The 12,563-nt window shown below is 40.9% G+C and overlaps 2 protein-coding genes across 3 annotated transcripts in view; one reads left to right on the forward strand and one right to left on the reverse strand.

Annotated features, from left to right (window-relative positions):
* LOC138952660 (galactose mutarotase-like) overlaps positions 1 to 12,563 on the forward strand; it is a 380,407-nt gene that overhangs the window by 94,526 nt on the left and 273,318 nt on the right. The gene's annotated exons all lie outside the window — the stretch shown is intronic.
* The window catches only part of LOC138952252 (potassium channel subfamily K member 1-like), a 78,432-nt gene that overhangs the window by 22,955 nt on the left and 42,914 nt on the right, over positions 1 to 12,563 (reverse strand). The window contains exon 1 of one of the 2 annotated variants that reach the window (XM_070323878.1): positions 10,683 to 11,939. The exons of the other annotated variant lie outside the window; for it this stretch is intronic. Within the exon in view, the coding sequence (XP_070179979.1) occupies positions 10,683 to 10,875 (193 nt within the window). The 5' untranslated portion in view covers positions 10,876 to 11,939. Of the gene's footprint in view, positions 1 to 10,682; positions 11,940 to 12,563 lie in introns of those variants that run through there. 2 annotated transcript variants of the gene reach the window in all.

Below are 12,563 nucleotides of genomic sequence, written 5' to 3' on the forward strand. Positions count from 1 at the left end.
ACTGTATGAAAATTTACCGAAATCACAAGCGATTCTGACTTGTGTAGCTTCTGCGTACATGATTATTTTGGGTACAAAATAAAGTCAAATCAAGCCTTCTAACTTTAACCGTTGTCCACATCCTTGGCAATTTATAACGCCGCCTAATTTCGGAACTGATTCCCTCCCAGGCGCCATAAAAATGATTGCGATGAACTTTATATTCCAGCAGGAACAACAACTCGTCGATCTAAATCTCTATCAGCCATGTGATAACGTGTCGTCAATGACCCCTGGTTGATATTAATACAGAGCGAGTTTTAGCGTCAACTAAGGTGACTCGAGTCGAACCGGAGGTCGCAAAAACTCGGTCCGGTACGACTGGAGTGACGTCACCGGTTAACCAACTTTCAACCTTGCTTCCTGCGTAGGGTCTCTCCAGTTCCAAGATGGCTGCCAAGGCGAGGTGAGAAACTTCTGCAAATATTTTTTGACAAAGTTACGGATTGTGAGAAGACATTTGTTGTAAATCACTTAGCCTTTCAAAAATTAAGGATACTGGGTTGGATACTGTCTTGGTTTTAATGCATTTTATTTTAGCAGTGATGTTTATTTTGGGAAGAAATGAGGTCAACAGGAGTTTGGGTGCGATTTCGGCTCAAATGTACTTTAGCGCCCTGAACTTTTACCCGGCTGTTTTGCGCTCGATTTTTACGCTCACTTCTTCATTGACGTTCGAATCGATAGTTCGATGTTTTGGCATTACATTCACATCAACAATAAAACAGTACTGCTTGTTCATCATCGTCGTCCATCAACTCTCCACAACAGTAAATCCGTAACGCGCTTGTCGCCATCTTGTTGCAAGGGACGCGACTGGACACAACCCAACAGCGTTTCCGCGAAGAAAAAAACCAGACATGCGCAGTGACCCTACCGTAGCTCAACCCTGTTCCTCGCGAAAACTCGCTCACACCCTGGGGGACAATTTTTGCCGATACGGTTCGCAAGCAAAAGGTCACCAGACTGTCAATGACTGGTGCCTTCATGACAACGAATCGTGTTTTTATATTTTGTAGTCTTCTTTTTTCTGATGTGTGTGTGTGTGTGTGTGTGTGTGTGTGTGCAATGTGTGTGTGTGTTTCTGTGCGTGCGTGCGTGCGTGTGTAAGTGTGCGTGCTTTGTTCTTCGTGTCCTTGTGTGTTTAGAGATGCTTCTTGCCCATGGTTTTCTGCTATTTTCCCCTTTAACATAATTCTTCAGGTTATCAAAACACTGTAATTGAAAATCACATCTGCATGCCATCCTTAAGTGGCAGCAGAATACAAGCTTCTGCGAATGTGATCGGGCAACAATAGCTTTACGCACTGAGAGGCAAGGCAATGAATAACAAAGAAACAAGCGTAAAATAACGGGTTTTTGTAAATATGAGAAAAAAGAAAGAGAGAGAAAGAGAGAGAGAGAGAGAGAGAGAGAGAGAGAGAGAGAGAGAGATGTTTCCGTGTGGATGGCAAATAACTGTCGGACATAAACGACCAAACAGCGAACATCCACTCTGTTCGCTGTCAATAAAAGCCATTGTCACCGGCGAATTCAAGGCGGCTTGATTCCAGAGATCAAAATCTGGACAGCACGCGTGATGTTGCAGAGCCTGTTGCTTTTGTGTGTGAAGAGGATGGAGGAAGAAGGAATGCCAACGAGTCTAGTAACTAGGACACTCTAGCACGTGCGACACGGAGAGTGGGATGGATGCGTGTGCTTGGAGTGCAAAACGGGCAGAGAAAGCAGAATTCACAGAAAAAAATAACAGAACCTCTCAAATGAAGAATTTGTGAACTGTTGATTGTTGTTGTCGATTTTTTTAATGTTGTTTTGTTGATGTTGCAGGTGTCGTTGTTGCTGTCTTTCGTGTTCTATTGTTGAGAAAAATGAGCATGAGGGGGGTTGGCTGGAGGAGGAGAGGGAGGTGCAGCGTGATGAAAAGTGACGCAATGATGCAATGCTCTGCATATTGGACTGGTTCCCCCATTAGCTCTATAGTTCAAGGAGCAAACCCCAACGGCCGAATTCACATAATTTTGCCGTTTTTACATTTAGTCAAGTTTTGACTAAATGTTTTAACGCAGAGGGGGGAATCGAGACGAGGGTCGTGGTGTGTGTGTGTCTGTCTGTCTGTCTGTGTGTGTGTGTGTGTGTGTGTGTAGAGCGATTCAGAGTAAACTACTGGACCGATCTTTATGAAATTTGACATGAGAGTTCCTCGGTATAATATCCCCGGACGTTTTTTTTCATTTTTTTGATAAATGTCTTTGATGACGTCATATCCGGCTTTTCGTGAAAGTTGAGGCGGCACTGTCACGCTCTCATTTTTCAACCAAATTGGTTGAAATTTTGGTCAAGTAATCTTCGACGAAGCCCGGACTTCGGTATTGCATTTCAGCTTGGTGGTTTAAAAATTAATTAATGACTTTGGTCATTAAAAATCTGAAAATTGTTATAAAATCTTATTCTCCATCATTTTCTGATTTCCAAAAACATATAAATATGTTATATTTGGATTAAAAACAAGCTCTGAAAATTAAAAATATAAAAATTATTATCAAAATTAAATTTTCGAAATCAATTTCAAAACACTTTCATCTTATTCCTTGTCGGTTCCTGATTCCAAAAACATATATATATAATATGTTTGGATTAAAAACACGCTCAGAAAGTTAAAACGAAGAGAGGTACAGAAAAGCGTGCTATCCTTCTCAGCGCAACTACTACCCCGCTCTTCTTGTCAATTTCACTGCCTTTGCCATGAGCGGTGGACTGACGATGCTACGAGTATACGGTCTTGCTGCGTTGCATTGCGTTCAGTTTCATTCTGTGAGTTCGACAGCTACTTGACTAAATGTAGTAATTTCGTCTTACGCGACTTGTTATTTTATCCCCACGCAAATAATATACGCCACTTTAGATCATATTTCTTGTTGATCTTTTGAAAATATATCGACAAGTACTTCTGGTTTTTCTTTTAATGCGTTGTTTCAAAAATCACAGAACCTTCTGTGGTTCTGTGCTTCAGCCGTACTCCAGACTGAGGTACGTGAAACAAAGCGAACCTTGTGTTACTGTTTTTACGAAGGGCATCATTAATTTTATAGCTGACATCTGGCATCCTGCCTGACGGACATGTTGACGTTCGCTGTGACTTTTAATTGTCATTTGTTGGACTACCTCCTACCAAGCGCATATAGATGAGTCCTGACGGAAAACTTACAGCCATATTACTGACGTCGCAATTTTGTTTCCCATAACCAGCAGAAAGTGACCGATACACGTTTGTGTTGTTTTACGTCACAAATAAACCTCTCAAGGCCAATGCAGAGTGGAGGCTCTTCACTGTTCATAACAATGTTCGAATCCAATGTGAAACCAATTCTGTATCATATACATATACGATGGTCAATGTTCTTTGAGTCTGTTTTTGATATTCACAAAAGAAGAACTTGAGCAAACCACACGCGCATCGAGAGCACATACACGCCTGTAAGAAAACATACAACGTTCTCTCTCTCATACAAAGGCAGAGTGTAAGCAGGTAGAATAAACATGAACATTCCCCAACTCAAAGAAACAAGACAGACACTAGACAGACCCACATGCTCTCTCTCTCTCTCTCTCTCTCTCTCTCTCTCTCTCTCTCTCTCTCTCTCTCTCTCTCTCTCTCTCTCTCTCTCTCTCTCTCTCTCTCTCTCTCTCTCCCCTACCCCACGAACATACTCACAAACACGCATGCAAAGATGAGACGCAGTGGAAATAAAAACTTAAAGCCTGCACCGTCACTGCTCTCTTGGCACTAAAATCGAGAAAACATTGTTACGCTGGAAAACATTCGCTAAATAGCTGTGACTCGTATTTCGTATTTTTGCCTTTGGCTTATATCTTAATTTGTAAATTTTGAAAATGTCTCACGCCTTTTTTTTCTTTTTTCTTTTTTCTTTTTTTTTTGTAACAGATAAGCAACCATACAACACCAAAACACGCGGTCTCGGATCATTACCAGGACTCTATTTCTATGGTAACTGAATCTATTTTCTGCTACCGTAAAACCTTATTTCCCGTGTGAACGATTGTGTTATTAATGCAAACCACCCAAGATATGTCCCAGCTAAGGTTTTTGCTTGACGTAAAAGCATCCTTCCACTTGAATACATACCAAAAATCTTGCATTTTGCCAGATGAATATTTTCGCAAATTGACATCGGTGACAGCTACAAACTAAAATTCAGCTCGTTTAAAATATAATTGCATTTTGCAAATGACGTACGTGCCAGCTATAATACGAAAAAATTCAGCAAATAATTTCCACTCTACACCCACATCGGCCCAGCTATAGATTTTTGGGCTACATCCAAATGGAAATGGAAGGATTCCCTTATCCAAGGTAAAACAATTTTTATTTTTTTTCGAAGAGCCTGATGGAATGTATGTACATGTATAGCCATTGAAGTGGCTTTTGTGTGGTCGTGTAAAGCATATGGGGTAGATAAAATGTGTTACACTAAAAGGCACGAACATAACATCAATACCACGTCAATAAAATACAACAGATGTTGCTTGCATTCTTTATACCGAGACCCAACTCATATACGTTTATCCACAGGTTAGTTAGTTTGTTAGCTGTTGCTTTTCGGGTCCAGCGGACCATAATAGGCCAAATCAGGACCCCGTTTATCTACAGGGATTATGTACATTCAAAGTGGTAGTTAAATGAAAACGCAATTGGGTCACAGTATAATCCACGTTCCAGGAATCGCTACTTCAAGAAAAAGTGTTTAATAAACGAATTTCATTTTGTTTTTTGAAAATGTCCGTTTAAACATTTGAAGAATGGTCTAAACACAAAGTACAGGCAAGTGTAACGAAGAAGCATTTGACGCGCGAATAATTTGGCTTCCCTTACCAACATTGATTAAATTAATCTCGCTTTTTGGGGGGATGGACATAGCAGCATTTTTTTCTGTCTTTCTTTCTTTCTTTTTTTTTCTTCTTTTTTTTTCGTCTTTACGTCTTTCTTTCCTTCTTTCTTTGTAGACTCGTCTGGACACGCACGATCTTCCGCGGTTCTTTCTAGAGTGTCTTTAAAATGCACCCTCCTTCTAGGTAAAACAGTTCTCGTCAAAATCTCAGATATGGCCAGGAATTGACATGGGATAAGACCATCCCTCCACTTAGTCACATACCAAAACTAAAGTCTGTCTGTTCTCTCTGCGCGGTTGGAGGTGTTTTTTTTTTAATAAACTCATTTTCGTAAAAGCCACTGTTTTCAAACGAAGGTGTATGTCTTTGAAGATACCTTTCTTCCGGGCAGTGTAAACATCACACAAACCATCACAGATCAGTTTAGGCTTTTACATGCACGAAGACATCCTTCCATTTGGACACATACTGAAAATCAACAGCCTGCATGACTGCTTCCTGTGCAGAATTTGATGGGGTTTTTTGTTTTTTGTTTTTTTAAATACTCACAAAACAATATACAATTCTTTGACAATCATGTCGGTAACAAGAACCACTTCTGAACGTATAGAATAAAAACAGGACAAATACAACAAAGTCTACATAAAATCTAGGAAAAAATAATGTTGACATAAAAACAAACTGACTAGATCGAGAACTGGATGTACTAGCTGAATCAATGTTGCAGATTGACAAAGGTGTTGTGCAGATTAGGTTGACTGCGTTTTCTCTCTTGTGTGGGAAGGGAAGCTGCAAGATGAGGGTATTTGAGTGGAACACAGATGGCTTTGTCCTTCAAGTCTGAACAATCTTCTGTGACATTTGAACCAGATGGTTGCCATGGCGCCCATCCTACATGTAACCTGGCAACAAACGTCAGACTAACCACAACACGCGAGTTCTAATTGTCGGAGCCGCAGCTGTCCACCTATTACTATTGGCAATCTGTCAGTGCAAAATGACGGGTTGTAGATGAAATAACAGATTACAGAAATAATACGAACTGCAATGCTGAGCGGGTTCCAACAAAGGCAGAACCTAACCAAGCAGAACATCCAGAAAAAGGTTAATTATCACAGTTACCGTAACAAGCTGGTACACAGACAAGTAGGCATAGATGCAGACATAGCTCTCTTTGTACCACTGTTGAATTAAACGTTGCGTTGCTCTCTCTCTCTCTCTCTCTCTCTCTCTCTCTCTCTCTCTCTCTCTCTCTCTCTCTCTCTCTCTCTCTCCCTCTCTCCCTCTCTCCCTCTCTCTCGCTCTCTCGCTCTCTCTCTCTCGCTCTCTCTCTCTCGCTCTCTCTCTCTCTCTCTCTCTCTCTCTCTCTCTCCCTGTCTCTCTCCCTGTCTCGCTCTCTCTCGCTCTCTGTCTGTCTCTGTCTGTCTGTCTCTGTCTCTGTCTCTCGCTCTCTCTCTCTCGCTCTCTCTCTCTCTCTCTCTCCCTCTCTCTCTGTGTCTGTCTCTGTCTGTCTCTCTCTGTCTGTCTCTCTCTGTCTCTCTCTCTTTGTCTCTCTCTTTGTCTCTTTGTCTCTCTCTCTCTCTCTCTCTCTCTCTCTCTCTCTCTCTCTCTCTCTCTCTCCAATCCCATGTCACACAGCTGTATTACACTGACACTGTACAAGTACGACCGTATATTGTTCCCATGAATACCGATTCCTGTGCAGATGACAATAAAACTGCAGCTGGTCATCACATTAATAATCCAATACGAAGGAGGTGACCTATTTTTCCTTCCGCGGATTTGCAAATCTTTCGGTCTGTATCAGCGTTTAGGGTTGCGAAATATTTTGTGATGTACTTCAGAAAAGAATTCATAAGACATAAAACTACAATGCGCAGATCATGTCTGTATAGCAGGCTGAGGGGCAAATGGTGGGAATTTTGTATTAGAAAATAAAATCGAAACAACTCTTATGTAAAAGTTGTTTAGGACGATTCTTTAATCTTCTGTAAAAAAATGAAAATTAAAAAAACATTATTAGTGTCCAGCCTTTGCGTTTTGGGCCCTGTACACATACATTTTCATAAATAAATTGAAAACCCGTCAAATGTATGCCTGAAAAAAAACCCTGCTCAACGTCACATTTTAATTTATTCGTTTGAACTCTTGTGCTCTTGTGCTCTTATTCGTTTGAACTCTTGTGCTTCTAAAGGCTGTCACGCTCATTGCCAGAACCTGACTGACGAATGCAGTGAAACAGAGCTTGACAGGTGTGAGAAGCATGCAAACACGACACACCTGACTGGCAAGATAGGTCAGTGTGGTGCGTCACTGAGGCTATGGTTGACATTGACCCTGGTTTGGTCATTACACTCAAAGCTTTATCAGGGTAGAACAAAACGATTAAGTACATAACTTAACCATTTTAACTCAAGATAGTACCAACAACTTTCTTCTTCAACACTATATAAAAGGTGTTGTTTTTTTATATATAAAAACGTCCACATCTGGATTATGCAACGCAACCATCAATAAATCAATGAATCAATCGAATCAGTTGATCAATCAAACAACATTAAGCCTTGCAGCCTCAGTTTCCATATATCCAGGGTCAAAATGTATGCAAAACGGCAAAAGCCAAATACCAATTCAGCAGAGAGAAAGTACGCGAATGACTAAAAAAACCACCGAATACAATTGAAAAGAAAACAGGAGGAAAAAGGAGGGCCGACGGGTTCTATCTGTGATGCGGGCGACAAAACAACTGGCGATGACTATCATTCAATCGTGGTGACAATAAATCGTGGTGACGTGGTGACAATAAATAAATCCCTGCGCCTTGAATATGTGCGCGATATAAATTGAATAAAAAATTTTAAAAAAAATAAAAACCCCTGCGCTTAGAACTGTACCCACGGAATACGCGCGATATAAGCCTCATATTGATTGATTGAATGTAATTACCCTTAGCTAGCAGTTGGGTGTTCAACACCACGTCAAACCTCAATATGCTGTACATTTGTTACAAACAGTTGCGGCACCAAACGATACTTCTACCTAACTCTCGTCTAGCTCCATCTCGAACCTTAATGATACACGTGATTGCAGACTGTGTGCTAACTAGCTGTATAATTAGGCTTGGAAAATTAGCACAGCAGGGTCAGTGAGCGATTGATTCGGCAAATTAGTTCATACTCCCAACCACGACATGTATGTTCACCACGGCGTTTGTTAGCACGTAGACTTGCCGACGCGGTTATTCCGCTAATTTTCGTGATTCTTGTGTTAAAGGGTCAGTACCACCTAGAATTGTGTATCGGGGTAACACCCGGGAACATGCCCCTAAGGCAAAAAAAAAAATAGGTCTGTTTACGGTAACATAGGCCGAAAAAATAGGGTCGGTAGGTCGGGATTGGTTTTTTTTTTTTTTTTTTTTTTCAAAAAAAAAAAAAAAAAAAAAAAAAAAAACCAGTGCAAAAAAACGCAATGAAAGCGAAAGCGCCCGTGTCGCACACTTATTTCCCTGTCAAGTAGGTTTAATTTGTACAAATTAGAAAAAAAAGTTAAAAAAAAAAAGTGATCGCCTACCTACCTACCCTATTTTTTGTGGCTATGTTACCGTAACCAGACCTATTTTTTTTTTTGGCCTAATGGTTGGTTTAAACAGTGTTTTATATTCAACAATTCATATGTATTTGAACATGATACATGTTACGGATCATGGTTCAACCGTGAGGGCGATAAACAGCATGTATATCATCATCTTTAGAATTGTGTGCAATAAACCTTTTTTTTTTTAAGTCAGTAGTCTTGGTTTTGAGAATGTAAAAGATATATGAAATTTTGGGTTTAGTTTTGCTCAAAACCAACCTTCTCGGAACCATGTAGAACAACGACAGCAAAAACAGGCGGGAAACAATTACAAAACGATTTAAAGGTCCTTGTCTACATGTTTATACCGAAATCGCCATTTGACCATAAAAACGCAGAGTCTATTATCTACAAATATCAACAATACACCCCCTTTCGATCAGGAAAGACGAAGCCAGTGTAGCCGTTTGAAAATTCATTGTAGTATTCCAGCGTAGTACTCATAGTAGGATATCCTTATTTGGAAAATGCCAAGCGCAAAACTCCTCTCAAATCCCGTGCATTTCGTGCGTTTAATAAAAAGCGTGGACAGCGCTCCAGTGTCAAACTGTTGCTGCACTTGTTTGGGCGTGGCTATAAGCATAGCGACATGAATTTGATTGGTCAGTATTTTTAGGCAAAGCACATGTTCTCAGCACAAAAAAAAAAATATTGGAAGCGTGAGTCACGCTACCCAAAAATAAAATCTTTTTTTACATATATTTTTTTTCTATAACTTTTTTCCCCATGGTTCATTCATCATCTGACATAACTTTTTAGCGAAATCTAACCATAAGATTATTGAAAAAAAGCAAAAATGTAGACGACCACCTTTAAATCCTGTAATGAAAAAAGCAGTTCCAACCTTATGGAACACACTTGCAATAGCATTTAATAGCATTAAATGAAACTGTTCGTTTGAATTGTTATTTAGCTCGCGTAAACCACACACCAGATTTCGTGGTTTATCTAACCCCTGAGCCATCGTGAACCCGTGTGGTCCACTTTTCTCTTTTTTTTCACAATTCAGTCGTCACTTTGTGATTTCTATGCGACTTGCGGTATCTGCAATAGCACGTTATTGAGTACCTCTGATTCTAAAACGCAACTAACGGCTGCGAGTCACACGAACTTGTCGGCGGCGGCTGGCTTCAAAGAAAGCAAGCGCTATGCAGAAAAATCGTCTTCTTTGAGACTCGACCTTTTGTGACCCTGCTTCCGGGCTATTTTTTTTTAAACTTTCAAAACTTCGAATTGTATTGAGCTTGTCTTAATGAAAAAAGAAATCTTTTATGATTTAAGAATGTTTGTGTTACAAGCTGTCAATTTATCATTTAGATTTTAAAAGTTAGTTCTAGCGCCAAAACGAGGCGCCTGATTCTAGATCAGACGGTCCACGGAAATAAATTCTTTGAAAATGTCTCACTCTCGACGGAAAGCAGCCAGGATGTTCCCGTTCGGTGAGCGTTCAAATGGAAGGGTGTTTGTACTGTGTGTAAAAGCCTGACAGGATCTGTGATGGTCTACGGGAGGCTTACTGTGCCTTTAAGTCTCCCTTGCAGAAGATTTAAACATCAAATACAGTGAAACGTCTGAACCCTCATTTGCAGCCCTTATTTGTTTGTTTTTCTCCGCTGCAAGGTGACCCGTATTTAATGACCGACGTTTTCAGATGTTACTGTTGTTGTTGGAGGTGGCGGTTTTGAATTGTTCTTGCTTTTCGTTTGTTGTTTGTTTTTTGCGTGTTTTTTTGTTTGTTTGTTTGTTGCTTGAGTTTTTGTTTGTTTGTTTTTTGTTTGTTCTGTGTGTTGCTGGTGTTTCTTGTTATTTATTTTTTGTTTGTGTGTGATGTGTGTATTTTTCTTAGAGGGGGGGGTCTAGATTGCCATACCCCCCCCCCCCCCCCTCTAACTAAGTAGTGTGTTCTCTATGGATCAGTTGGTGCGGAATTTTCCTTGTCCCTCCTCTTCTTAAATGTCCTCTCCTCGGTGCTAAAGGGTTGACTGTCTTTAGCACCAAGGAGAGGAAATTTAAGAAGAGGAGGGACAAGGAAAATTCCGCACCAACTGAATTCTTTCTACAGAGAACACACTACTTTTCGACCTGCCAGCTGCCTGACTTACCTGATATACAATCTTTCGTAATGTCACTGAATTGGTCTCTGGTCGCACGAAGGTCTGAGACCAGAGTCCGTTCTCCATGACCTTCCAGAAACTGGAACGTGGCGGCGCCTATACACAGGTAGACGACGAAAACGACGACATGAGTGAGCAGACGACACTCAGGGTGACGAACAAGTCTCGCTAAGGAACTCATTGTGGATGAGAGAAAAGTGTCTTCGATATCAATGTCTTCGGTTGTGGCTCAGTTGACCTTTTTTTTCTCCAAAATCGACGATTTCGTCTCCAGAGGCGTCAATGATGGCTGTTCACCAAGTGTATTGGACAGGAAAAGCAATGAGTTGTAAAGCACTGACAATATTTGCAAACAGTTTTGCTTATTGGTGACTAATGTCAAAGAAGATCTTAGTTTCACAAACTGAATAATTCTATGAAACCAAGAAAGTCTTTTGTCCCCGTTTTATTGCATTCAAACGTGCTGCGCGTGCAACAAGACGCTCGTGTGTCCTCGAACTGCGAATAATTTAGTAATATTTTATCTTTTTCTTTGATTTTTTTCCTGAATACAAATTGCAGAGAGTGGTTCATCATTTTAACACGTTTCCTGGCATCTTTCTTCAAGAATCCTCGGCATCAGTCGATAACAGCATTTTTCCGCATTTACACACTCAAAACACTTCACGAGAACACTTTGAAATTCATCTACCGGCAAAAGTAAAGCAACTTCATCCAACAAGCTGTTATTTCACATTAACTGGAGCAAGTCTCAGAAGTGCAAACGATGCACTTTCAAAGCGAAGACAAGTGATGCAACAGTAGAATCATCAAAACAATAATGCGGACGATGCCAAGCTGACACTGTTGCAGCCAATAACAAAGTGTCAATTGACTCCAAAGCACAACAGAATGGCAGATAGCCTATCAGGAGTCAAACGGCGAGAATCACAAGCTGCCGTCTCTAATCATCAGCCGTCACATACAAAAAAGCATCCTTTTCCCTGCCGACAGGGGCAACAACAGTTCTTATCACTCGTCACACAGAACGAATATTCTGTCACGTTATCACTACACACTTGGAAGATTCTTGTCTCTTGAATTTCACTTCAAAGGCTGCTGGAAAGTTTTGCAATCCAGCAGCAAAGGCGACATGTTTACTCCATGTTTGGTGATTTAAAAAGCCGGCATATGAAGTGGGAAGGAGCGAACTAATAATATGCTGGCTACCAGCAGCGCGAGCGCACGAGGCATGAAGCTCGTGTGTTCTGTGTCTGGCCAGACCCGCACTCTGACACACGGAGACACGCTTTGTCACAGGCGTCTGAAATGCTTTTCTGCTATTTTCTTTATTTCATTTTTTAAGCGTTTGTTTCTTTGTTTGTTTTGTTTGTTCGTTTGTTTATTTGCGTGGTAGTTTTTTGGTGATTATGAAGAGCAATCTGACGGGCGAAGTGGCGTAGCGAATAAGACATCGGCCTCCAAATAGGAAGGTCGTGAGTTCAAATCCCGGCCGCGGTCGCCTGGTGGTGAAGATTTTTCCGATCTCCCGGGGTCAACTTATGTGCAGACCTGCTAGTGCCTTATCCCCCTTCGTGTGTACACGCAAGCACGCAATCACAAGACCAAGTGCGCACGGAAAAGATCCTGTAATCCATGTCAGAGTTCGGTGGGTTATAGAAACACGAAAATACCCTGCATGCCTCCACCGAAATCGGCTTATGCTGCCTGAATGGCGGGGTAAAAACGATCATACAGGTAAAAATCCAATCGTACAAAAACATGAGTGAATATGGGAGTTTCAGCCCATGAACGAAGAAGAAGAAGAATCCTCCGTGTATACATATGACACGTGCAACAAGAGAAAGTGAGAGTTAAGCGTAACAACTC

Source organism: Littorina saxatilis, linkage group LG17 (assembly GCF_037325665.1).
Source record: "Littorina saxatilis isolate snail1 linkage group LG17, US_GU_Lsax_2.0, whole genome shotgun sequence".
Taxonomy (NCBI): Eukaryota; Metazoa; Mollusca; class Gastropoda; order Littorinimorpha; family Littorinidae; genus Littorina; species Littorina saxatilis.